The sequence below is a fragment of the Lissotriton vulgaris genome, chromosome 1_1 (assembly GCF_964263255.1).
Source record: "Lissotriton vulgaris chromosome 1_1, aLisVul1.2, whole genome shotgun sequence".
NCBI classification, from domain to species: Eukaryota; Metazoa; Chordata; class Amphibia; order Caudata; family Salamandridae; genus Lissotriton; species Lissotriton vulgaris.
In genome coordinates this window covers 152,225,655-152,252,910 of record NC_141685.1, presented here as the reverse complement: position 1 = coordinate 152,252,910, position 27,256 = coordinate 152,225,655, and the positions used below count along the sequence as shown (strand labels likewise).

General features: G+C 48.7%; 1 protein-coding gene across 1 annotated transcript in view; it reads left to right on the top strand.

Annotated features, from left to right (window-relative positions):
- LOC147737899 (uncharacterized) overlaps positions 1 to 26,865 on the top strand; it is a 610,977-nt gene extending 584,112 nt beyond the window's left edge. The window contains exons 2-5 of the mRNA XM_086948554.1: positions 18,993 to 19,064; positions 19,725 to 19,778; positions 20,314 to 23,548; positions 24,940 to 26,865. Of these exons, the coding sequence (XP_086804680.1) occupies positions 21,499 to 22,644 (1,146 nt within the window). The 5' untranslated portion in view covers positions 18,993 to 19,064; positions 19,725 to 19,778; positions 20,314 to 21,498 and the 3' untranslated portion in view covers positions 22,645 to 23,548; positions 24,940 to 26,865. The remainder of the gene's footprint in view (positions 1 to 18,992; positions 19,065 to 19,724; positions 19,779 to 20,313; positions 23,549 to 24,939) is intronic.
- Positions 26,866 to 27,256: the final 391 nt, after the last annotated feature.

Genomic DNA, 27,256 nt, shown 5'->3' with positions numbered 1-27,256 from the left:
CCCTGTTCTGTCCAGGGTGGTGCAGCCGAGGTGAGACCTGTCCGGGTGGTACAGAGAAGGTGAGACCTGTGGAGAGGAGGTGAGGGGCAAAGGAGGTGAGACTTCTGGAGAGGGGGGAGGGGCAGAGGAGGTGAGACCTGTCCTGTCGGAGGGAGGTTAGAAGAGTTTTAGCCTGTCCAGGGGGAGGCACAAAGAAGTTGAGGCCTGTCCAGCTGGTGCAGAGGAGGGGGGGACTGTCCATGGGATGTAGAGGGGGTAAGGCCTGTTTGGAGGTAGGTGCAGAGGAGGCGAGACCTGTCGGGGGTATGCAGAGGAAGCAAGGCCTGTCCAGGAGGCTCAGAGGAGGTGAGTGAGTGAGGCCAGTCCAGGGGGGTGTAGAGGAGGTGAGGCCTGTCCAGGGATGCAGAGGGGGAGAGGCCTGTCGAGGAAGGTGTAGAGGAGGTGAGGCCTGTCCTGTGTTTGGGTGGTTCAAAGGAGGTGGGGCCTCTCCAGAAGGGATGCAGTGGAGATGAGGCCTGTTCGTCCAGGCGGGGTGGTCGAGAGCTGAGTTTAAGTTTGTTAATTGTTGTCCCAAGAGATTTGTGGAATGAGTGTAAGTTGCTTGTAAACTGGCCAATTGAAGAACCACAGAGTGAAGTGCCTCAAAATATTGCATTACATTACAAGAGATTAGTGCAGAGTTACAGACAATATTGCAAAGGCAAAGACCGGATAAAAGAGGGTGCTTCTTTTAGCGTTGCATCCAGAGGTTAGTGCACATATCCAGAAAAATGTGAGGGGCTGCAGACTAACATTCCGGATGAGATTTTGTTTTACGCAAAGTTCTGTAGTGAGAATTTTGTTACTAAGCAGAAAAATATCAAAGAAAAAATAATGATGGCTCAGACAAAAAAGTTCCAAACGGGTGACGAAAGTGATTCTCACGGATTGTATTCTCGTTTTGATTCTGGGTTTGTTGCAGGTGTGAATTTGGGTATGCACGGCATTGGTGTGAGTAATGAGGTTCAGTATGTTCAAGGAGGAAATGTTGTTCCTCTGGGTCAGGGTAGGACTGGGAACACAAACCAGGCCTGACAATTTTGACAGACCAGCACCCTGCCTCTTTTGTTGCAGGGGGGCGATATAGCAGCACCACAGCAAAACCAGCCCCCAGTAACAAATACGTTTCCCAGCACTGAAGAATCGGCCCCCACTCTTCCAGCCTCCCGGGGAAACACCCGAAGCTCGTTCCGGCCAGTCCGGCCCTGCTCAGGGTGTTGGTTTTACTGACAGTGGCAATTTAAATACCTCAAACACTAGAAAGGTACGTGGTTTATGACCATGTAACAGCTCAAAGGGAGAGTACCCTGTACTTTTTTGTTCTTTGCACCTAATGGCAAATAATGACAGGGGCAACATGTCCTCGCATTTCCTGGACTCCAAAGCTAGGAGTTTCTTGAGGGTGGTTTTAATAGTGGCATTGTATCTTTCAACTAACACATCTGTCTGGGGATGATAGGCAGCTGTCCTGATTTGTTTGACCCCTAACTGCACACAGACTTGCTTCATCAATCAGGACACAAAGGGAGTCCATTGATCGGTCAAGATCTCTTTTGTGAATCCCACCCTTGAAAGAAACGTTATCATGGTTTTGGCTATGTTAGAGGCATCCGGCCTGCGTAAGGGTATGGCTTCTGGAAAACAGGTGGTGTAGTCTACCATAACAAGAACATAACAACATCCACTGCGGGAAGGTAACAAAGGCCCTATTATGTCCATACCTATTCGACTGAAGGGTTATATTTATTTATTTAATTTATTCAAGCAATTTGTAGAGCGTGCAAATACCCGTGGGTGTCTCGGCGCTATGGACGGAAGAAGCAGTAGTCAAATGGTGTGCTGCTCATTGGTTGAAAAGCCATGTTTTTATAAGCTTCCTGAAGGCCGGTTGAGTTGGGCAAGATTTAATTTGCTGAGGTAGGGTGTTCCACAGTCTGGCCGTAGCAACAGTGAATCTTTTGTCGCCCCAGGAGACCTTATTTGTGCGGGAAATCATGAGGAGGTTGGCAGTTGAGGATCGTAAGGTTTCTTGTGGGTGGTTTTATTATGGGAAGTAGTTGAAGGGGTGCTGTGGGAGGATGGTATCTGTTATTTTTTTGGCATACCGGGCATTCTCTGCAGTATATTTTTACATGTTGGTATATGCCGGGCCAATAAAACCGTTCCATGATCTGTTTTTCAGTTTTGTCTGCCCCAAAATGTCCCCCAATAAGTGGCTGTGGGCTAGATACATCATTTTGTCCCTGAATGGACCAGGGATCAATAGCTGGGGGTTCTGAGTGGGGCTCCCTTTTCTATACAACAACCGCTTTTTCTTAAAGAAATATGGACCTACGTGGTGTGGGTCTTTGTCCTATAGGGCCTTGTTTCAACACCGGATCTTCCCTTTGTGCCGCAAGGAAAGTTCTATCGGTTTCCCAGGGGTTCTCATCAAGCATGGGCGGATTTTGTGGATCCACGATCCGCGGATTTTGCGGATTTGCAGATCGTGGATCCGCAAAATCCGCGGATTTTGCGGATTTGCGGATCCACGGATTTGGGGCGGGGCTTCCATGCGAGTGGCACATGCCTCTTGTGTGTTTAAAAGGTCTGAGAAAGATCAGTTCAGCAGATGAAGAGAAAGAAGCCCCTGGTCACAAGAACAGCATGGGTATTGTGCTCGTGAAAGTCAAGGATGCAAAGGCCTCTATCCATCATCACAGCTGATGTTCCACGGTAGATTTGGAATGAAGGCACACCTGCCCAGCCTCGACGACGCTCACGATTGTTTTTGGGCTAATGAATGAGTCACTGAATTTGAGCTTCAACTAGTTCGAGCGACCATGTGTGTGTTACTATGCAATCGCCCGAAGGGCGCAGGGGTCCCTGAGTGAGCTGTCCATCATAGTGGGTAAATGGCGGGAAGACGGTGCACACCGCGAGTGTGTGAGCGGGACCAAACGTGCGGGGCTTCAATGCGAGTTCACATGCCTCTTGTGTGTATAAAAGGTCAGAGAAAGATCAGTTCAGCAGATGAAGAGAAAGAAGCCCCTGGTCACAAGAACAGCACAGGTATTGCGCTAGTGAAAGTCAAGGATGCAAAGGCCTCTATCAAGCATCACAGCTGATGTTCCACGGTAGATTTGGGAAAGGAAATTACACCAGCCTCGCCTGTTGTAACTATTTTACGATGGCGCCGGCAAGCTGCCAGCGCCATCCTAAAATAGTTACTAAATTAGCTTCAACAGGAAGCTCTAATAGATAAAATCGAGCACCTGCTTTATTTTATCTATTAGACCTTCCTGTTGAAGCTAACTTAGTAACTATTTTAGGATGGCGCTGGCAGCTTGCCGGCGCCATCGTAAAATAGTTACAACAGGCCAGGCTTCAACTTTTGCCCCCGGATCCGCCGCTCGCGGATTTGCGAATTCTCGGTAAATTCGCGGGAGTTCGCGGATCGCGAATTTATCGAAAATTCGCAAAATCCGCGAGCGGAACGGATTTTGAGCTCACTTGTGGAACGGGCAAAACCAATGGATTCCTGCCTTTTTCTGACCTCCTTTGTTTTCTACTCTTCCTAGTTTTTGATGGTGGTCACTCCTTGTCTGTATTCCTGTGAAAAAGGTGCTGTGGCCCACCATTCTTCATCTTCGAGTTTAGTGCCGTGCAACAACTGAGATAACTGTGGGTAATCGTTTCCGAGTAAAGCTTGTTCTGGTAACCGGGGTATAAGTCCAACAGTTAAAGTGGTTCCTGGGTCATGGGGGTGTTGTATTTGTACTTGTGCGGTGGGGTACGGTTTGGTGTCACCATGAACACAATGTATAGCTACAGTTCCATCAATCAGGCCAAGGCGGGATCCCAGGTCTTGAGGTTGGACTATGCTGTGTAGGCATCCCATTTCAGCCAGAGCTGTCACGGGGTGTCCATTCACTGATACTGTACAGCGATAGGGAGGTGATTTTTTTCTGAAGGGGAGCAATAGTAGTCGCGAGCCATACCTATTTCCATGGGGTCTTCCTGTTGGGGACAAAACCGGGCAATACGTCCCATCTCTCCACACTGGAAACATTGAGGACCCATAGTAGGAGGTCTGATAATAGGGGTTCCAGGAATTATTGTTACGGGTTCGGGCTTCTTTGCTAGGGTAGGACGGGGCTGACGATGTACTCCTGGGCCTCCTGTTTTCCCTGTTGACTCCCCTCGCCCTTTTTTTGAATCTCTTGGGGTCTGTTGTAGCCACTAGCAATCTCTACGGCAGTTTCTAGGGTCAAATTAGCCTGTTGACGCGCCCACCTCTGAATGGGCGGATGAAGTGAGGACAAATATTGCTCCAAATATATTTTGGCCATGATGCCATCTTTATCTGTAGTGACTGGCGTAGCTTCACGTAGTATACTTAAAACTTTGCGTAGTCTGCGCTACGCGCGTAGCTGAAGACACTGTGTACTTGTCTGTACTGTGCTAAAATTGCAAAATAATTGCAAAAAGCTTCCTGTACATGACCAGATATGAGAAAATAAGCTTTTCTATCTTTATATGCTAAAATGCATATAGTACTTTCACAATGGTGAAACTGAAAAATTGGCAAGCAGTGGGAGATGTGACCCACCTGTGGGACACCCCCGCGCCGCACGGCCACCAGCTGCTGCGTGTGCCCCTTGCCTGCCCTCTGCCTCGCTGCCTGCCTCGTTTGCCGGTTGCCGGCTGCCTCCGCTGCTGTTGTTTTTGCCTTGTTTTTTCTGTAATTTGTGCCTGTTTTTTATTTTATTTCATTGTGCCTGTGTTTTGGTTTTCCTTCCTTGTTGTCCGCCTACCTCGCCGCCCTCCGCTCTCCCTTCCCGCCACCGCCGCTTTTCCCCGCCCCTTTTTCTATTCTGTACCCTCCCCGCTCCCGCCTCCCAGCTGCTCCGCCCACCCGCGCACTTGGCCTTAAATGGCGACCGTGCGACGCAGGTGAGTGTGACCCACCTGTGGGACACCCCCGCGCCGCACGGCCACCAGCTGCTGCGTGTGCCCCTTGCCTGCCCTCTGCCTCGCTGCCTGCCTCGTTTGCCGGTTGCCGGCTGCCTCCGCTGCTGTTGTTTTTGCCTTGTTTTTTCTGTAATTTGTGCCTGTTTTTTATTTTATTTCATTGTGCCTGTGTTTTGGTTTTCCTTCCTTGTTGTCCGCCTACCTCGCCGCCCTCCGCTCTCCCTTCCCGCCACCGCCGCTTTTCCCCGCCCCTTTTTCTATTCTGTACCCTCCCCGCTCCCGCCTCCCAGCTGCTCCGCCCACCCGCGCACTTGGCCTTAAATGGCGACCGTGCGACGCAGGTGAGTGTGACCCACCTGTGGGACACCCCCGCGCCGCATGGCCACCAGCTGCTGCGTGTGCCCCTTGCCTGCCCTCTGCCTCGCTGCCTGCCTCGTTTGCCGGTTGCCGGCTGCCTCCGCTGCTGTTGTTTTTGCCTTGTTTTTTCTGTAATTTGTGCCTGTTTTTTATTTTATTTCATTGTGCCTGTGTTTTGGTTTTCCTTCCTTGTTGTCCGCCTACCTCGCCGCCCTCCGCTCTCCCTTCCCGCCACCGCCGCTTTTCCCCGCCCCTTTTTCTATTCTGTACCCTCCCCGCTCCCGCCTCCCAGCTGCTCCGCCCACCCGCGCACTTGGCCTTAAATGGCGATCGTGCGACGCAGGTGAGTGTGACCCACCTGTGGGACAACCCCGCGCCGCACGGCCACCAGCTGCTGCGTGTGCCCCTTGCCTGCCCTCTGCCTCGCTGCCTGCCTCGTTTGCCGGTTGCCGGCTGCCTCCGCTGCTGTTGTTTTTGCCTTGTTTTTTCTGTAATTTGTGCCTGTTTTTTATTTTATTTCATTGTGCCTGTGTTTTGGTTTTCCTTCCTTGTTGTCCGCCTACCTCGCCGCCCTCCGCTCTCCCTTCCCGCCACTGCCGCTTTTCCCCGCCCCTTTTTCTATTCTGTACCCTCCCCGCTCCCGCCTCCCAGCTGCTTCGCCCACCCGCGCACTTGGCCTTAAATGGCGACCGTGCGACGCAGGTGAGTGTGACACACCTGTGGGACACCCCCGCGCCGCACGGCCACCAGCTGCTGCGTGTGCCCCTTGCCTGCCCTCTGCCTCGCTGCCTGCCTCGTTTTCCGGTTGCCGGCTGCCTCCGCTGCTGTTGTTTTTGCCTTGTGTTTTCTGTAATTTGTGCCTGTTTTTTATTTTATTTCATTGTGCCTGTGTTTTGGTTTTCCTTCCTTGTTGTCCGCCTACCTCGCCGCCCTCCGCTCTCCCTTCCCGCCACCGCCGCTTTTCCCCGCCCCTTTTTCTATTCTGTACCCTCCCTGCTCCCGCCTCCCAGCTGCTCCGCCCACCCGCGCACTTGGCCTTAAATGGCGACCGTGCGACGCAGGTGAGTGTGACCCACCTGTGGGACACCCCCGCGCCGCACGGCCACCAGCTGCTGCGTGTGCCCCTTGCCTGCCCTCTGCCTCGCTGCCTGCCTCGTTTGCCGGTTGCCGGCTGCCTCCGCTGCTGTTGTTTTTGCCTTGTTTTTTCTGTAATTTGTGCCTGGTTTTTATTTTATTTCATTGTGCCTGTGTTTTGGTTTTCCTTCCTTGTTGTCCGCCTACCTCGCCGCCCTCCGCTCTCCCTTCCCGCCACCGCCGCTTTTCCCCGCCCCTTTTTCTATTCTGTACCCTCCCCGCTCCCGCCTCCCAGCTGCTCCGCCCACCCGCGCACTTCGCCTTAAATGGCGACCGTGCGAACGCGCAGCGGTCACGCGCAGCGGGTGCGCCGTTTGTGCGCCGAAGGCGCGCCAAAGGTAAGCCCGTCTACGCCCGTCCGCGCCTGGACCGCGCCCAGTGCCAGGACCCCTGGCCCACGAGGACCCCGACCGACCCGCCTGACGTACTCCGCCGCCACCCTCATCGCACTCAACACCGGCCGACTCCCAGAATGCCATCAAGCCACTCCACGACGTACCCACGGACCTTTCAGCTGCCACGCCTGCAAGTTCACCTGCATCCGGACCAGCCTCGCACCAGCACCCGCCAAGTCGAACACCAGCAGCACCCACCTCAAGTGCATCCTGCTCAACACCCGCTCCGTCCACAGACACGCCATCGAACTCTGGAACCTTCTAGACGCCACAGCCCCTGACGTTGCCTTCCTCACGGAGACCTGGATGAACGCCTCTTCAGCTCCCGACATCGCCATCGCTATCCCAGAGGGCTACAAGATCGTCCGGAGGGACCGAAACGCCAACCAGATGGGAGGAGGCATCGCCATCATCCACAGGAACACCATCCGTCTCACGACCAGCACCGACAACACCCTGACCAGCGCCGAACACCTGCATTTCCAGATCCACACCAACCCGAACACCACCCTCAGAGGCACCCTGATCTACCGACCCCCTGGACCACGCACACAATTCAGCGAGGACATCGCCGACTTCGTCAGCCCGCATGCCCTCCCCTCCGCTGACTACATCCTCCTGGGAGACCTCAACTTCCATCTGGAGAACAACAACGACCGCAACACCAGCACCCTGCTCGACAACCTCGCCAACCTGGGACTCAAGCAACTGGTGTCCACCCCCACCCACCTCGCCGGACACACACTCGACGCAGTCTTCTCTTCCAGCACAGACATCGACTTCAGCCACGCCACAGAGCTTCAATGGACGGACCACAGCTGCGTCCACTTCACCTTCAAGAGAACGACGACCCACCAACACCAGCAACAGGCCGCCCGCAGAAGCTGGAACAAGATCACAGCAGACCAGCTCGCCACCTCCCTGAGCCAGCACCCTCCTGCCAGCTCAGCGAACCCCAGCCAGGCCGCCGACAACCTCACGAAGTGGATCAGCAACTGCGCGGACGAACTCGCCCCACTGAGGACCCCGCCTAGCAGACCCGGCAGCAAGAAGGCCCCATGGTTCACCGACGAACTCAAGAGCTCCAAGCAGAACTGCCGAGCCCTCGAGAAAGTCTGGAGAAGGGAACCGACACCGGACAACAGGACCTCCTTCAAACTTGCCACCCGGAAACACCACCAGCTGATCCGCGCCGCCAAGAAAACAGCATTCAAGGACCGGTTGGACAACAACGCACACAACTGCAAGGAACTCTTCAACATCGTGAAAGAGCTTTCCAACCCCAGCACAGGAAACAACAACATCACCCCATCGCAAGACCTCTGCAACTCCCTCGCTTCATACTGCCACAACAAGATCGCGGACATACACAACAGCTTCAACAACCAACCAACGCACACCATGACCGAACAACCACCCCCCACCACCACCCTCCACTCCTGGACCCCGATCAGCACCGAAGACACCATCCGCACGATGAACTCCATCCACTCCGGATCACCGACCGACCCCTGCCCTCACCACGTCTTCAACAAGGCCGACGCTGTCATCGCACCCCACCTGCGAGACATCATCAACACATCCTTCGACACCACCATCTTCCCTGAGAGCTGGAAACACGCCGAACTCAGCGCTCTACTCAAGAAACAAACAGCGGACCCCACCGACCTCAAGAATTACCGCCCCATCTCGCTCCTCCCGTTTCCAGCCAAAGTCATCGAGAAGACCGTCAACAAGCAGATGGCCGCCTTCCTCGAGACGAACGGATCCCTCGACCCCTCACAGTCCGGCTTCCGAGCCAATCACAGCACCGAGACCGCCCTCATCGCCGCCACCGATGACATCCGAGCCCTGATGGACAATGGAGAAACAGCGGCCCTCATCCTTCTAGACCTCTCCGCGGTTTTCGACACGGTCTGCCAACGCACCCTGGTACGGCGCCTCAGCAACATCGGAATCCAGGACAAGGCGCTGGAATGGATCATCTCCTTCCTCGACGGAAGAACACAGAGAGTCCGCCTACCACCGTACAAGTCAGAGGCCTCCGAAGTCATCTGCGGCGTCCCCCAAGGATCATCTCTGAGCCCCACCCTCTTCAACGTCTACATGAGCCCCCTCGCGGCCATCGTACGCAAACACAACCTCAGCATAATCTCCTACGCCGACGACACCCAGCTGATCCTCTCCCTCACCAACGACCCCGCCGCCGCCAGAGCCAACCTGCACGAAGGGATGAAAGAGGTAGCCAAGTGGATGACGACCAGCCGCCTGAAACTGAACTCGGACAAGACGGAGGTCCTCATCCTGGGCTCCTCACCCTCCGCCTGGGACGACTCCTGGTGGCCTCCCGCCCTGGGCACCGCACCCAAACCGACAGACCATGCACGCAACCTGGGCTTCATCCTGGACTCCTCCCTCTCCATGACCAGGCAAGTCAACAACGTCTCCTCGGCGTGCTTCAACATCCTACGCATGCTACGGAAGATCTTCTGGTGGATCCCCACCGAGACCAGGAAGACCGTCACCCAGGCCCTCGTCACCAGCCGACTGGACTACGGCAACGCCCTCTACGCCGGTACCACCGCCAAGCTCCAGAAGAGACTCCAGCGGACCCAGAACGCCTCAGCCAGACTCATCCTCGACATCCCACGAACCAGCCACATCTCCGGACATCTGAGAGACCTTCACTGGCTCCCAGTCAACAAAAGAATCACCTTCCGCCTCCTCACCCACGCACACAAAGCCCTACACGACCAAGGCCCGAGCTACCTCAACAGCCGAGTCAACTTCTACGCTCCCAAACGCCACCTCCGATCAGCCAACCACGCCCTCGCCGCCGTCCCCCGCATCCGAAGAGCGACTACAGGAGGAAGGTCCTTCTCCTACCTGGCCGCCAAGACCTGGAACTCCCTCCCGACCGACCTGCGCCTGACCCAAGACCACCTCTCCTTCAGGAAGAAGATGAAGACCTGGCTGTTCGAGCAGTAGCGCCCCCCCCCCGCCCCCCCCCCCCCCCCCCCTTGAGACCCTACGGGTATGTAGCGTGCTTTATAAGTGTCACTGATTGATTGATTGATTGATTGATGATTTTGAGATCCTCCCTAACCTAGGGGGAGTACCAAACAGATGCCTTGAATAAGCACATCTTATTGAACGATTTAGTTGTGGTCCCAATCTCTTAGGACAAACCCAAGCACAGTTATTGGCAAAAAAACATTCCCAACCAAAGGCCCTGCAAAGCATTATGGGATGAAATTAGCAGTGGACAGTGAATATTATATAGTATACAATATCAAAAGAATTCTACAAAGAGCTGCGGTTCCACTGGTCGTCCCTAGATGTCCCTCACGAGTCAAATGCAAATGCTTGATAAAAGGGTTTCAATGGTTTTGCATTTCACTCGTGAGGGACATCTAGGGACGACCAGTGGAACTGCAGCTTGAGTAAGAATAATTTCAATGCTTTGCATTTGACTTGTGAGGGACATCTAGGGACGACCAGTGGAACTGCAGCTCTTTGTAGAATTATTTTGATATTGGATACTATAATATTCACTGCCACTGCTAATCTTGTCCCATAATGCTTTGCAGGGCCATTGGTTGGGATTGTTTTTTGCCAATAACTATGCTTGGGGTGGTCCTAAAATAACGGGATCACCACTGAAGTTCAACAAAATGTGCTTTTTGTTTATGCTCTTTGTGTTCAAGGCATCTGCTTGGTGCTCCCCCTAGGTTAGGGGGGGGGGGCAAAACCATCAGCTCTCTCATTACCTAATGTTTTCATTGTAAAAGTTCATTTTTGTGAATTGATTATATGCTGTTAAGCATGTAAAATTGCTTTTTCAAAGCATCTGAGAATATTGTTCATTTAGATGCTATGTGCGTATTATCACAAACTTTGCATGCTCCGTCAGCGTAGTGAAGTATTAAGCCCAGGGTTACTCTTTATATCAGCATAAGGAGCTATCCCTTGAACTGTAGCGGCCTGGTAGGCTGCTTGTAAGTCACCAGACAGGAGAGGTCCCAAGTACTGGACCCATTTATCAAATGGCCAAGATGCTGCCGTGGCCATCCTTTTTGAAATTATTGAAAAAATAGTCAGGGTCTTCCCCACTCATGTACCGTTGTACTCTCTGAGTAGGACAGGCACGACCTTTGGAAAGACCATGGCAGTTTCCTCCGGGCGGTCAGGTTGAAATTCAGTTATTTCAAGTCCCTACACCACTGGCACTGGACGTTGGAGTGCGTCTATAAAGCACATACGGCAGACTATTCCACATGCTGGAGGTGCAGAAGGTTTGGCGCAGTTGCCTGTGACATTTTGCATTTCCTGCAGACTGTACAGCACTTTGTGCTGCTACGGCTCCATTTGGGATACCTTGATGACCAACCTAGGGCTGGCACCACAATTAATGGCCCGTCTGACCTTGCTTCACAAAATGTCAATATTCCAGGATTTAACACACCATGGTAAGAGTTTTCTGGCTATGGCCTTCGTATTGGGAGTTGGCTTTTTGGGGGGTGACCATGGTGCCTGGCACCCTGACTTTTCTCTCCTGTTCCCACGTCCCTTCCATGATAATCTGCAGGATCTTCTGGGCTGCATCACCTCTATCTGGACGGGTTATGTTTTTTATTGTTTTTCCGGTTATCAATGTCTTCTCACAAGTTCTAGTTTACTCAGTATCTTGGACTCTGCTGAATCGATAAACTTTCATACCTGTTATATGCTCATTGTATATGAAAAATCAATAGAGAAATGAGGTATTAAACAAAGACACAGGGAGTGGAGTCACTTAACATTTGACTTTGACAGTACCAAAGGAAGAGACAAAACTGAATTTATAGACATGATGAGAACACATGTAAAGTGGTACGATTGGCAACCAAGTCTCACTAAAACAGACATTCAATTTAACATTCTACTGAACTGTGTGCAGTACTCATGGTGAAATATGAGAAAGGTTTTGCCAACATAATGTGGGACAGAGGGTCTGCTCTGTGCCGAATATTCACGTGTGAAGTTCTAGTTAATCCCCATATTTTGGAAGAAAGGGCCAGGTTTGAGTGATACTTCAGCACGACCTCCAAATGTGTTAGTGTCACTCGGGATGAGTGAGGCTTGAGGACTCTGATGTATGCATGTCTGAATTAATGTTGCTGTCGAGGCATTCAAGGCTTCTTGCATGACAATGCTACAAAGAGCTGACTCACTTACTAATCAATGGTGTATTGATGACTAGCGTACTATGATATAGGGGCCCATGTGAAGGAGTAGAATATTTTCGAGTAGTGAAATGCCCCTCCCCTGTTCTTCAGACCAGTAACACCCACTCATTTTTATGATACAATGTAAACTGTGTGAGAAACTTCTGGTTCATACTTGGTTGCCCTATCTTAGGAATTAATTGTTTCAAAGATATATTGCTTTATTTTTTGTCAGTGAATCTTTGTTGAGAGAGGATGGTGGTTACTGTAAACAAAACAAGAAAGCCTGCATGAGACCGCTATCTTAATATTTTAGGAGACAGTTGTGCTCTTAAACCAGAAACTCAAAACCTCATTAGGGTCTACATTTCAGTCTTGTTCGAGGATATAAAACCGGATCAAATATAAGGAATAAGCCACAGACATAGGAAAATTAGAAATAAGCTGTTCCTTCAATTGTCGCTTTGGCACATGACCTATGCCTCATTGTCACTGATCTGGTGTCTTAAACTCCATGGTATTTACCTCTATTTACTTTGCTATCTAGTACGTTGTGGATTTGAAAAACTGCAAATAAATTATTTAAAAGAATAAATAAGCTGCCCAGTTTAATTGCAAAACTGACCGAAATACTCATATATTCATTAAAATACCAATATATTCATTGAAATGCAGATATATTCTTTGAAATACAGATATATTCATTGAAATACAGATATGTTTTTTGAAATAGAGATATATTCTTTGAAATACAGATATATTCATTGAAATACAGATATGTTCATTGAAATACAGACTGCCACTTCCAGTTGTCACCTTTCTGTAAATACTCTTTAGACCTCTACATCAGTGTTTGGAAGATGCTCATCTGAAGTGCAGCTATAAATACTTTTTTACAGCAGCAGCAAAGTGTGAGGCCCTGTACTTGAACTGTCTGCCCCTTAAAAACATTCCCGTCTGTGACATCTGAAATCCCAGGTCTTTACAGGTATAAATGCTTGTTTGCGTGAAATGCATTCAATCCTGGAGCCTGGAAGTGGCGGTTCAGTCAGCGGCCACCAGAGGGCACTCCTCACCTGCTGATGAAACCACTGAGCTGCACATTAGGTGGAAGGGAGAAGGATTTCCTCTTCCGGGTCAGCGGCGGCAGAGACAGCACCAGCAGCAGTGCTGACATTACTTCCGGCCTCTCCTGGTGTGTCCAGCCTGCTGCAGAGGAGGAAGGACTCCAGCCCTGTCTGGTGGGCAGTTACCACCATCTACAGACCCCCCTCAGACCTCAAATCTGCACCTGCCCCTCCCCCCCAGCTCCAGAAGGAGGAGAGAGCCTGGACAGGTTTCTGCTCAGGTAGGAGAGCTGCTACTGTCCAGAGGAGGTGAGGCCTGTCCAGAGGAGGTGAGGCCTGTCCAGGAGTGCAGAGGAGGTGAAGCCTGTCCAGGGATGCAAAGGAGGAGAGGCCTGTCCAGGGGTGCAGAGGAGGAGAGGCCTGTCCAGGAGTGCAGAGGAGGTGAAGCCTGTCCAGGGATGCAAAGGAGGAGAGGCCTGTCCAGGGGTGCAGAGGAGGAGAGGCCTGTCCAGGAGTGCAGAGGAGGTGAAGCCTGTCCAGGGATGCAAAGGAGGAGAGGCCTGTCCAGGGGTGCAGAGGAGGAGAGGCCTGTCCAGGGGTCGGGAGGAGATGAGGCCTGTCCAGAGGTGCAGAGGAGGTGAGGCCTGTCCAGAGGAGGTGAGGCCTGTCCAGGAGTGCAGAGGAGCAGTGGCCTGTCCAGGGGAGCAGTGTCTTTCTTCGGGGCCTGTGCATATCGCCCCGAGGCTCAGGGCGGAGTCAGAGCTGTATGGGGTGCAATGAACTCTGGGCTCCTCTGTCCTTGATGAGGATCCTTCACAAAGAGCTCCTGTGAAAAGCACCGAGAGGCCTGTCCAGGGGTGCAGAGAAGGTGAGGCCTGTCCAAGGGTGCAGAGGAGGTGAGGCCTGTCCAAGGGTGCAGAGGAGGAGAGGCCTGTCCAAGGGTGCAGAGGAGGAGAGGCCTGTCCCTGGGTGCAGAGGAGGAGAGGCCTGTCCAGGGGTGCAGAGGAGGAGAGGCCTGTCCAGAGTAGCAGAGGAGGAGAGGCTTGTCCAGGGGTGCAGAGGAGGTGAGGCCTGTACAGAGGTGCAGAGGAGGTGAGCACTGCCCAGGGGTGCAGAGGAGGAGATGCCTGTCCAAGGGTGCAGAGGAGGTGAGGCCTGTCCGAGCGTGCAGAGGAGGAGAGGCCTGTCCAGGGGGTGCAGAGGAGGAGAGGCCTGTCCAAGGGTGCAGAGAAGGAGAGGTGTGTCCAGGGGTGCAGAGGAGGTGAGGCCTGTCCAAGGGTGCAGAGGAGGTGAGGCCTGTCCAAGGGTGCAGAGGAGGTGAGGCCTGTCCAAGGGTGCAGAGGAGGAGAGGCCTGTCCAGGGGGTGCAGAGGAGAAGAGGCCTGTCCAGGGGCACAGAGGAGGAGAATTCTGTCCAGGGGTGAAGAGGAGGAGAGGCCTGTCCAGGGGCACAGAGGAGGTGAGGCCTGTCCAGGGGTGCAGAGGAGGCAAGGCCTGTCCAGGGGCTGCAGAGGAGGGGAGGCCTGTCCAGGGAAGCAGAGGAGGTGAGGCCTGTCCAGGGGGTGCAGAGGAGGAGAGGCCTGTCCAAGGGTGCAGAGGAGGTGAGGTCTGTCCAGTGGTGCAGAGGAGGAGAGGCCTGTCCAGAGGAGCAGAGGAGGTGAGCCCTGCCCAGGGGTGCAGAGGAGGAGAGGCGTGTCCAGGGGTGCAGAGGAGGTGAGGCCTGTCCAAGGGTGCAGAGGAGGTGAGGCCTGTCCAAGGGTGCAGAGGAGGAGAGGTCTGTCCAGGGGGTGCAGAGGAGGAGAGGCCTGTCCAGGGACGCAGAGGAGGAGAGTTCTGTCCAGGGGGTGAAGAGGAGGAGAGGCCTGTCCAGGGGCACAGAGGAGGTGAGGCCTGTCCAGGGGTGCAGAGGAGGCAACGCCTGTCCAGGGGCTGCAGAGGAGGAGAGGCCTCTCCAGGGAAGCAGAGGTGGAGAGGCCTGTCCAGGGGTGCTGAGGAGGAGAGGCCTGTCCAGGGGAACAGAGGAGGTGAGGCCTGTCCAGGGGTGCAGAGTAGGTGAGGCCTGTCCAGGGGAACAGAGGAGGTGAGGCCTGTCCAGGGGTGCAGTGGAGGTGAGGCCTGTCCAGGGCTGCAGAGGAGGTGAGGCCTGTCCAGGAGTGCAGAGTAGGAGAGGCCTGTTCAGGGGGGTTGCGGAGGCGAGGACTGTCCAGGGGGTGCAGAGGATGTGAGGCCTGTCCAGGGGTGCAGAGGAGATGAGGCCTGTCCAGGGGTGCAGAGGAGGTGAGACCTGTCCTGTCGGAGGGAGGTTAGAAGAGGTGAAGCCTTTCCAGGGGGAGGCACAAAGAAGGTGAGCCCTGTCCAGCAGGTGCAGAGGAGGGGAGGACTGTCCATGGGATGTAGAGGGGGTAAGGCCTGTTTGGAGGTAGGTGCAGAGGAGGGGAGACCTGTTGGGGGGATGCAGAGGAAGCAAGGTCTGTCCAGGGGGTGCAGAGGAGGTGAGTGAGGCCTGTCCAGGTCGTTGTAGAGGAGGTGAGGCCTGTCCAGGGATGCAGAGGAGGAGAGGCCTGTCCAGGGTGGTGTAGAGGAGGTGAGGCCTGTCCAGGGATGCAGAGGGGGAGAGGCCTGTCCAGGAAGGTGTGGAGGAGGTGAGGCCTGTCCTGTGTTTGGGTGGTTCAAAGGAGGTGGGGCCTCTCCAGGAGGGATGCAGTGGAGATGAGGCCTGTTCGTCCAGGCGGGGTGGTCGAGAGCTGAGTTTAAGTTTGTTAATATTTGTCCCAAGAGATTTGTGGAATGAGTGCAAGTTGCTTGTAAACTGGCCAATTGAAGAACCACAGAGTGAAGTGCCTCAAAATATTTTATTATATTACAAGAGATTAATGCAGAGTTACAGACAATATTGAAAAGGCAAAGACCGGGTAAAAGAGGGCGCATCTTTTAGCGTTGCATCTAGAGGTAGTGCACATATCCAGAAAAATGTGAGAGGCTGCAGACTAACATTCCGGATGAGATTTTGTTTTACGCAAAGTTCTGTAGTGAGAATTTTGTTACTAAGCAGAAAAATATCAAAGAAAAAATAATGACGGCTCAGACAAAAATGTTCCAAAAGGGTGACGAAAGTGGTTCTCGCGGATGCTATTCTCGCTTTGATTTTGGGTTTGTTGCTGGTGTGAATTTGGATATGCACGGCGTTGGTGTGCAGAGTACAGATGTTCAGTATGTGCGAGGAGGAAATGTTGTTCCTCTGGGTCAGGGCCGGACTGGGAACCCAAACCAGGCCTGACAATTTTGACGGCCCAGCTCCCTGCCTCTTTTGTTGCCGGGGGCGATATAGCAGCACCAGTGCAAAACCAGCCCCCAGTAACAAATACGTTTCCCAGCACTGAAGAATCAGCCCCCACTCTTTCAGCCTCCCAGGGAACCACTGGAAGCCCGTTACAGCCAGTCCGGCCCTGCTCAGGGTGTAGGTTTTACTAACAGTGGCAATTTAAATACTTCAAACACTAATAATGTGCAGAATAAGACACGCTCCTTGCGATGTTTGCAGGAACCTGGGAAACTGGAACATGAATCAGATGGCACAGAAGGGGATGTCACAGCCAATGGTCCCAGCCCAACTGGCCTCTGTGCCGAGCATGCAGAGTCAAAGACAGATATATTAGAACATGCTTTCAGTCCCGATAGTCCCAAAGCCCAGTGTAGAATAGAACGCCAAAATTCTTAACAAATTTAAGATTTCAACAAAATTCTTTTTTAATTAATAAGGATTTTCCACAACTTGCATCAACACAAGGAGTTTCTACTGGACTGAATCAGACACAATGACTGTGCCTGAGACGGGAGAAGGATTGCATGCTTGGTGCAGTCCTAGAGGTCACCCAGAGTGGCTCTTTTGTAGAAGAAGTAAATGGAAATCCGGCATCACTTTAATCAATAAATGTGCCTCCCGTTCCACAGTCAGACTGACGAGAGCGCCCAACCCACCCCTCTTGGGAAAGGAGTCCAAGTTGTAGGCATTTCTAATAAACAACTAATGAGCTGTCAGCAAATGTTCCCATGCAAATTAAGTCAATGATGAACGGCTAAAAACTTAAACTGTGATTAAGATCCAGTTATTATGTTAGGAAATAACCATGTAAAATGACTTGTGGCTTTTAGTTGAAGAGTCACAATTAATTATTCATTTTGTAGGTGTGGTTTATTAAATTTCATTTTGTTGTGCCATGTTTTCATGAACATTCATTGATTGCTGTCATTTTTACCTCATCATGAACCATGTCAATAATGTGTTCTCTCTGTCTAAAAACGTATAAAATGACTGTTTTGGGATATTTGCTGGAATTGTTTTATTTTATCCTTTTCCTAAGGGCAGACTACATGTCAGTCCTCTTACTGATATTGGACTTAAGAACTTTTTCTTGATTTTTAAAAAGCAGATTCTATGTCAGTTTGCTATTTGATATTATAGAAAAACTTTTTCTTATTTCTTAGCACACATTTGTTGTGGTGGTCTGTCTGTTGACTTTACATCGAGAGTTATTTCTGATTCTGGCTTTTGATATACTTTAGATGTTACTTTTATGTGATCCGCCTGCAAATATTATGATAATTATTTCTCTGACTGAGTACCCATGTTTATGCCTTCAGTAATTATTTGAAACCTTTAATATAGCTTTGAAGCTTGTTGCAGCTCCAAAGGCAAGGGCCTTTACCAAGGGAGTGGTCCTTTAATGGGCAGTATTGCCTGCTATGGCTGACTATAAGGTCATTGAACTGTTTGCCCTATGAGGGCAGAATGTGTTAATTAATAAAAACAACCGTGTCCCGTAGACCGAGAGGGGTTGAAACACCTCCGGTACTCCGAACTGCTGTAAGTGGTAATGTTGAACAGTTAACAGCCGCATGCAGGACCACTGCGGTTAATTGTTGAACAGTCACAGCAATAGCTGTGAAAGGAGGCTGAAGTCTGCCCCCGGTTCTCTCTGGGCTCGGCTAAACTGCTTTTCATCATTCAGGTGAGCCGGGAGATGTAGGAGATGAGCAGAACACCCCCACCTTCCGAGACACCAGTGACACTGCGAGATACGGGGGAAGGAAGGGAGGGCTCCTGTGTGCCCTGCTGCAGGCTGTATCTTCTGCCTTCTCCTGTCCAATCCCTATATTTCAGAGAGGCAGAGGCTGTGTATTAGGACATTGTAATGCTGAGAGCATCGGGCCTATATCAGGTTGTATAGGCTGCTGCTGCTCCATTGTCTCCAATGGAGGTCTAAACATTTCAATGTTCCCAGCTTTGTCTCGTGAAGGATTTATTTATACTGACCCTCCGCATCATCCCTTCAGATAAGTTATAGATAAATAGCACCAACACATTGATGCTTTGTTGCTTCCATTGCTCAGCATTCAAACTCTGCATCAGCTTGAACGTGAATTGCTGTTGCTCTGAGAGCATGGTTTGTATAAATCTAAGAGTCTGGTTGACTGATTTATGAAGTGTGGGCAGAATTATGTACAAGGACATTAACATACCTATGCAAACCAGATTCTTTTAATTTGCAAGTTTCATGGTCTGCAAATGGAAAGATGGGGGTTATGAAAACATGGACTGGGTTGTTAGGGTTTGTTCTCTGAGACTGTGTGTGCACTCTATATTCACAGAGACCTTTTCCAGCATGGGATCATGGTTCTTGGTGAACCAAAAAAGTATTTATTCATACCCATATTTGCATCACAATGGCCTCCAGAGAACAAGAGATTCTTTTGTTTTGCAAGTACAGGACGTTTTTTTGTAAAATGGGATGAAGTGTGATAGTCGTCTGACGCAAAACTATTTCTTTACTTCCTCTCAAGGTATTCTGGGATGACCAGGCAGTGCAGTGTGGCTGCCACCCTTGGAGGAACAAAATATAACATAACTGTCAGGTAAGGATTTCTATAACTCTTAAGTTTCCTTTTCCCTTGTTTCTTCTTTCTCTATTCCCTTTCTTGATCTCTGTTTTGTTTTTGTCTCTTCAGCTTCAACATTTGACTCCCTCTGTGCACTATTCTTGTTGTTATCAAACTTCTGATAATAATATGATGGAGCCACATTCCTCCTGGAAATGTTGGGGGTGTAGTGCAGGTCCAGTTCCTTCTTAGGTCAGTTTTGCCCAGCAGTTCCTTAACTATTGGCACATTTGGCTTCTCCTCTACACCAGGTGATACTCTCCCCCCTCTGACTGTTCTTTCGGCGTCTTTTCTCTCTTGATCTGACTTCCATCTCTTTACTTCCTCCTAAACTATCCTTTTCTGTCTTATCTACTACAACCAAAAGACAGAGTATATGTGTGTGGACACACATGCACACAAGGCTTGCTTTAGGGTGGTGCAACCGGTGGAGCCGTACCTGGTGCTGACCTTGGAGGCACTGTGTTTATATGTAACTTATGGGTTCACAAGCATCTGCTGCACAGTTTCCTGTGCTGGACCCCTGAGGTCAAAGTGGAAGATAGCTTTTTTTCCCCTTTGCTCTATTTTGTGTTTTTCTTTTCCTGACCCTTTTTGGTTTCCTTTACTGTTGTGCTGTTTTTTTCACTTTTTCAGGTGTTGCAGTGCCTGGGTCCTGTTGGAGGAGCATGATGAGTTCTGAGCCACCAAGTAAGTCCTTATCATCCGCACAATTTGAAATAGTGAATTCCACTGAGCTAACTGGACACAGCGTCAGTCTACAGTGGCATTTAAAGCATTGATTACAACTAGGCGAATTCCTTTTTTCAATAAAATGTCCCTTCCTAGATCCCTTGAAAAAGGAATAGATGAATAGTTTAAGTGAGTAGGGGAGTAAGTAACATCTAATAATTCATTAAAAGAATTACAAATATCTCAATATCATGCCAGCCTGTTTCACAGAGAGTGTAAATTGATAGTGTTGGCTGCTTCTAAGAATCTATGTTGCAATATATGTGCAACTTGTGTTTCTTTCTTAATTATTAAATATGTTTTCTCTCACATCCATGAGCTCCAGTAATCCGAAGCTCCCAAACTACAGTGTCCCCGAGCTGTTTCACCACTATCAGAAATGATACTCAACAGATTTCCTGGCTTGTTTTTGTCAATACTTTCTTTGTGCAAAGTATAAGGTCACATATATTTTTTCTTTGTGTTCATTTACAATTTGACTCCATTTCTACAGGTGACTGAAGCATGAACAGAAAAAAGAAGGTTTAAATTTAGTGAAACACAACGAAAAGGATTATTTTAAGGAAAGTTAAAACATTCTCGAGCTCTTGAGAACAAACACATTCTATGTGCCAGGAATGGTGAGGATGTTGGTGCGGAAGAAACTGGTGAATGAGAAAGTTGTCAAATCCCTATAGTAAAATTGCCATAAATGTTTACCAAGTGTCAGTAACTCAGATTGAGGAGAACATTGGCCACAATTGATCCCCACGCAGTGCACTTGAGAAAACTCAGTGCTGTACATTTTGTTTTTATGGTTTATGAGAAATGCTTTGGAGACCTAAACCCTCCCCAACCGATCAGCATCTGTAGACGTGTTGTGATGTGACAGAACCGTCAAAAAGACTAATATTCATGGTTTACAAGCGCAAGCTTTTGTCTCTGTCTCCTGAAGACGAGAGGAGAGAAAAGATTGTTTAAAAGAAAGTCATTGTAAATACTCTTTCTCAGATGTCGTTACAGCAAAGATGCTGGATTATCAGTTCAAGTCAAGTCAAGTCAAGTCAAGTCATGAAATTTGTATAGCGCACTACATACCCAGAGGGTTTCAGTTCCAATATAGGAAGATTTTCTCCACCAGCTCTGTCTCTTGGGTTGATCCGAGTGGTTTCAAAGTGTCCTGTAACTCCAAAGTCTTATCATGTACCTGTCTTAGCCACTGAGCAAAAAAGCATATACTGGCACAGGAAGTATAAAAGGGGCCAGTGTTAAGCTATTGATAATTCATAAACCACCCTGGCATGCCCTAATCATCTGTCATTACTTGTATGAACAAACATACCTTACAGGCAAACACTAAAGCCCAAAGACCTTATCAGTGCTTTTAAAACTCCTAAATCAAATGTGATCAAACTAGAATCAATAAATGAGACTAATTAAACTTGAGAAAATTCACCCGGGCATAACTTGGAGAAAATGAATCCATGAGAGGCCTCTTAATCAATACAAGGGGCTCCTCAGTGAAAGTTAATAAGACAAGTTAGATCGGTGCCTTTAAAGGTAGGAAAATAATTTCCAGGTAAAAACTATAATTAGTTGAATACATATGTTAAGAAGAGCATCTGAAATGTATTTTAGAAGTTAATGCTGAGTTGTAACATAAACAAGTACACAATCAGAAATCAGATTCAGTCTTAAGATGGCATGTACCCAGGAACAAACCCAACTTGGAGAAACAAACAACTCGAATAAGAGCAATGACTGTGAGAACAGCTTTAGTTATCAATCCCACCTCACTAAACATGAGAAAACTAGCGCTGGACGAAAACCCTATCAATGTCCCGAATGCCAGAAACACTTCAATCACAAATCCAACCTTATTGTACATGAAAGAACCCATAATGGGCATAAACCGTATCAGTGCTCTGAATGCTGTCAAAGCTTCAGTCAGAAATCCAGCCTTACTGTACATGAAAGGACCCACACTGGACAAAAACCTTATCAGTGCTCTGAATGCTGTAAAAGCTTCAGTCATAAATTCAGCTTTACTGTGCATGAAAGAACCCACACTGGGCAGAAACCGTATCAGTGTTCTGAATGCCAAAAAGGTTTCTATCACAAATGCGGTTTAACTCAACATGAGAGAATCCATACTGGGCTCAAACCCTATCAGTGCTCTAAATGCCAGAAAAGCTTCAGTCGGAAAAAAACTCTCACTTACCATGAGAGAACTCACACTGGGCAAAAACCTCATCAGTGCACTGAATGCTGTAAAAGCTTCAGTCATAAATTCAGCCTTACTGTACATGAAAGGGCCCACACTGGACAAAAACCTTACCAGTGCTCTGAGTGCCGGAAAGGATTCAGTCTGAGATCCAGTTTAATTGAACACGAGAGAACTCACACTGGACTAAAACCTTATCAGTGCTCTGAGTGCCGGAAAAGCTTCAGTCAGAAATCTCACCTTACTGTGCATGAAAGAACCCACACTGGGCAGAAACCGTATCAGTGTTCTGAATGCCAAAAAAGTTTCTATCACAAACGCGGTTTAACTCAACATGAGAGAATCCATACTGGGCTCAAACCCTATCAGTGCTCTGAATGCGAGAAAAGCTTCAGTCGGAAAATAACTCTCACTCACCATGAGAGAACTCACACTAGACAAAAACCTTATCAGTGCTCTGAATGCTGTAAAAGCTTCAGTCATAAATCCAGCCTTACTGTACATGAAAGGACCCACACTGGACAAAAACCTTACCAGTGCTCTGAGTGCCGGAAAGGATTCAGTCAGAGATCCAGTTTAATTGAACACGAGAGAACTCATACTGGACTAAAACCTTATTAGTGCTCTGAGTGCCGGAAAAGCTTCAGTCAGAAATCCAACCTTACTGTGCATGAACGAACCCACACTGGGCATAAACGGTATCAGTGCTCTGAATGCCACAAAAACCTCAGATTGAAAACAACTCTCACTAGACATGAGAGAACTCACACTGGGGATAAACCTTATTAGCTCTTTGAATGCTGGAAATGTTTCAGTCGGAAATCTGTTCTCACTCAACCTGCGAGAACTTACCTGGAAAAAACCTCATCATTGTTCTAAATGCCAGGGAAGAGTCTGCTGGAGATTCAGTTTCATTCAACAAGAGAGAACCCACAATGAGAAAGAAAATGACTTGTGCTCTCAATGTGACAAAAACTTTAGTTGTAAATGTAACCTTTCTACATAAGAGAGACAATGTGGGAAAATAAAAGGTGCTCACTGTAAACCCTGGGGGAGGAGCTTTCAGACTCGCAAAACATTTACATGAAGCAGCCACAAAGACATTGATTGTCCATCAAACTGTCTACTGAGAAAAGCACACAGCGTGGGATGGAAATGCTTGAATTAACCTCATTCTTTTGTAACTATTTGTGGCCTCATTCCATTCAGCGTGTTTTGTTTGCTGAGTGTTTATAATCCATGGCTCTGACTCACAGAGTACATTCGATCCTGAACTTTGAGGCCACGCCTCCAAGGATCAGGAATGCTTGAACCTCAAACTGTTTCCAGCCTTAACGAGCCTCACCAGGGGGCTGCAGCAGGAGTCCCTTTGTCATAGGTCTCTATGGGACCAACATCTGTTTATGTCTGTACCACGTAGGGTTGATCATTGAGAAAAACTAAAGGTGATGGATGGACTGGTAGTTAATCTCTGCAACATCCTGCCACATCATTCTCTAGTCTCTGTGTAACTACAGACGAGGAAGTACCACCATCTAAAGAAACAAAAAATTAAGTCAAGAAATCAGGAATAAGGTGCATGTGCTCAGTGATGAAAAAGAACCCTCAGGCACTGCCTGTAAAGGTCAGTAGCCAATTGTCTTCATTGGGTTCAAAAAAGTAGGAAAAACGAAATAGTGATAAGGTAGTGCATTAAAAAGAGCGTGGGCTACTCATCACACATTACATTTTATTAAGAGGGTAGCTCTAACTCTAGTAAAAACAGTGCGAATTCAAGGACTGGTAGATGGTTGGGTTAGTTTGAACCAACAAGTCCTTACTAAAGTGACAGAAAAACAAAAATGGTCAACATGTTTCTGCTTTGAAGCCAGTGATCGGCTCAGCATTCGTCAGGACCAGGAAACTCTATCTTGTACCTAGAAGGGCCCTCACTAGGGTGTCCAAAACTAAGGTGTAGAGAAACAAGTATACAAGACTAATACAACCTGATTAGTGCAGACTTCCTATATTGGGTAAGTCTTCCAGCAGTCTCACCCCTAAGGGGGGGACAGAAAATATTTGTAAGCCCTCAATAGGACCTCATGGGCTGGCGGTGGGGGGAAAACCTTCACGCTTGGTCCATTTGATCCGATGCGACTCTCCGCCTGCGGACCTATTCAAAACCGCGACCGCCGCCCGTAACAACAAGACGGGCGGCGGTCGCGGTTTTGAATAGGTCCGCAGGCGGAGAGTCGCATCGGATCAAATGGTCCGAGCATGAAGGTTTTCCCCCCACCTCCAACCTAATCAGGTTGTATTAGTCTTGTATACTTGTTTCTCTACACCTTAGTTTTGGACACCCTAGTGAGGGCCCTTCTAGGTACAAGATAGAGTTTCCTGGTCCTGACGAATGCTGAGCCGATCACTGGCTTCAAAGCAGAAACATGTTGACCATTTTTGTTTTTCTGTCACTTTAGTAAGGACTTGTTGGTTCAAACTAACCCAACCATCTACCAGTCCTTGAATTCGCACTGTTTTTACTAGAGTTAGAGCTACCCTCTTAATAAAATGTAATGTGTGATGAGTAGCCCACGCTCTTTTTAATGCACTACCTTATCACTATTTCGTTTTTCCTACTTTTTTGAACCCAATGAAGACAATTGGCTACTGACCTTTACAGGCAGTGCCTGAGGGTTCTTTTTCATCACTGAGCACATGCACCTTATTCCTGATTTCTTGACTTAATTTTTTGTTTCTTTAGATGGTGGTACTTCCTTTTCTGTCTATCTGACATCAATGAGTTTTGAGTCTTGTTTCGTGTTATATGAGTTACCTTGACACTCTTCTGTTGATTATTATTATATATTTCAGAAGGGGTAAAAGAGTGTTCTTTGACATACCCTTACTCTCTTGTTGTTTCATATAACTACAGACGAGGCCAGCCATCTGCAAACCATTCTTGGCGTCATCCTAAATAGTCCTAATTGTCACGTCCTCTCTGGCTCCTCAGGATCAGGGTGATACTATATGGGGTCCACCTCCTGACTTCCCCCACACTCTGACTATTGAAATATACAGAGTATAGAGATAATCAAGCGAGGGATGGGAAAGGGTAGGAACTGCGGTGGAAAGGGATTACCTGTAACAGAAAAGCATAACATTAATACTGTACAGCAATCCTTTCTACTCTCATATGTTCTCGCTTTAATCCTAACTATACCTTATAGGTCTTTCCCAACAAGATGTTCTTCTTGCGAACAGATAAACAACACCACCTGTAAAAGACAATAACCATTCATCAACACCACACCAGTAACCGTGTATTGAAACACAAAAAATACTTTTACTCAATCATACTCACATCCACACCCCGCGGATCCCAGAACAAAAATAGAACAAAATTATCCTTCTCCAAAGATTAAAAATAGGGTTCAAATCCAGTAAGTTCTTGGTGGAAACAACTCAGTCTCAGTCTTGAGCCAAGAAAGAAAAAACAGTTTAGGGTTCCACCCAACGTGGAAAAAACACAAAAGGAAATCCAGAACTTTAGTCTCCCACAAGTATACTGTCTGAACAGGATAGGAAGTCACTCAGGAATATATATATATATCGTAGCATATATCAATGAGGCCAAGTGTTTGTCAATGAAAAGGTACAACTATACCCTTTGAAGATCGAGTCCAGGGTGAGATGCTGCCGTGGCTCCTTATCTGAAAATCACCAGACACAGAAGGAATCCACAAGTTCTCCGCAGCCGCGAGAGAACTCACTTCTGTGATCCACACGCTCAGAAGAGCAGTGATCAGGAATACAGCCCGACGCAGCCGCGACCGGGAGAGGAACAAGAGCAGTTCACGCTCAGCCGAGCGGAACACAAGAAGACGCCCGCCGCAGCCACGAGCGGGCAAAAATGAAGGAATCCGGATCGCGTCCTCACGGAAGATGAGACGCGAGGTGGTACAGCGGCTCAGCCGAGCCTCCAGCGATACATGGATCTAATCCCCAGGAAAACAATGGGAAGGAACACAGGAATCCAATCCTCTAACAGCACGGCTGTTGACAGAGTCCAGGAAAGCCAGAATCACGTACAACGCTATCGCTTTGTCACGTGATTTTTATCAACTAGCGCTGCTTCTGCCTGAAGGCATTCTGGGACATGTAGTTCTCGATGTCTGTAACAATGTAGGCGCATGCAGATCTCAGTTCCTGACACTAATGACTTCTGTTCCAAAAGGACACAGCCTCGTATTACAAAGATCCACATGAGTGGCCTCTTTCCATCTTCTTTTTGTTTCAAATGGAACCTGCTATCCCCTTAACCATGCCTCAGGCCTGCCACGTTCCATGCTTTGGCTCTTATCCTCAACCTTGAACCATTTCCATAACTTGGAAGCTCCGAAGACTTTGCAGCTGTTGTAACTGCTTGAAGTTTCACACATTTTGATGGCCGTGGATTCAGGTTCAACTTGATGACCCAACTCTACTCTGTGGGAATTTTGCACTTCAAGCCACTTCTGTACAGCTCGTCACCTTCTGAGACTGATTCAGCCAAAAACCTTGCATCAAATTCCAGTGTTAATCATTACCTGAGACTAAACTTATCTTTGTCCTCTCGAGCATAGCTCCCAAAGTCAGCTACAATTTTGTAGGTGACTTCCTGATTGATTCAGTAGAACTGCTTGTTTTTTATTTATTTACCTTTTTGTTTGGATTTGACAGTTGTTTTTGCTAATTAATAATCCTTAAATCACAGCCCACCTTTAGATTTTGCTTCTGAATAATTATTAAATATTCTTTTTGCTCTAAACTTGGTTTGAATCTTACAGTTCCTTGTCTATTTTTAATAAACTGTATTGAAATTTGTGACTTTTACTGTTTTGCTTTTCCTTCGAGCGTGTCTTAGGCCATACTGCTCAAGCCACGTTACCAAAAGCGTGCTAAGAACACTTTAGTAGAAGACACATTTACCTTTGCTGGCCAAAGTTTGGAAAAAGCAAAGCAGGCTGACTCCAGAAAGCACTCTAAGGTTACGGTCTTAGGTGGCGTCTGCACCACCTGTAGATGCAAAAATCAAAGATTATGAGGGAAGCTGTTGGTAGCTGTGCCCCCAGAATTTGAGACTGCCTCTCAAACAGTCTCAAACAGTTGAAAGAGCTCAAGAGGCACCCGTCAGAGATTCATGTCTCAGCAACTAAGACTGCCCGTTCCTGTCATACAACACTCACACTGAATCACACTCCCTGTGCAATGTACA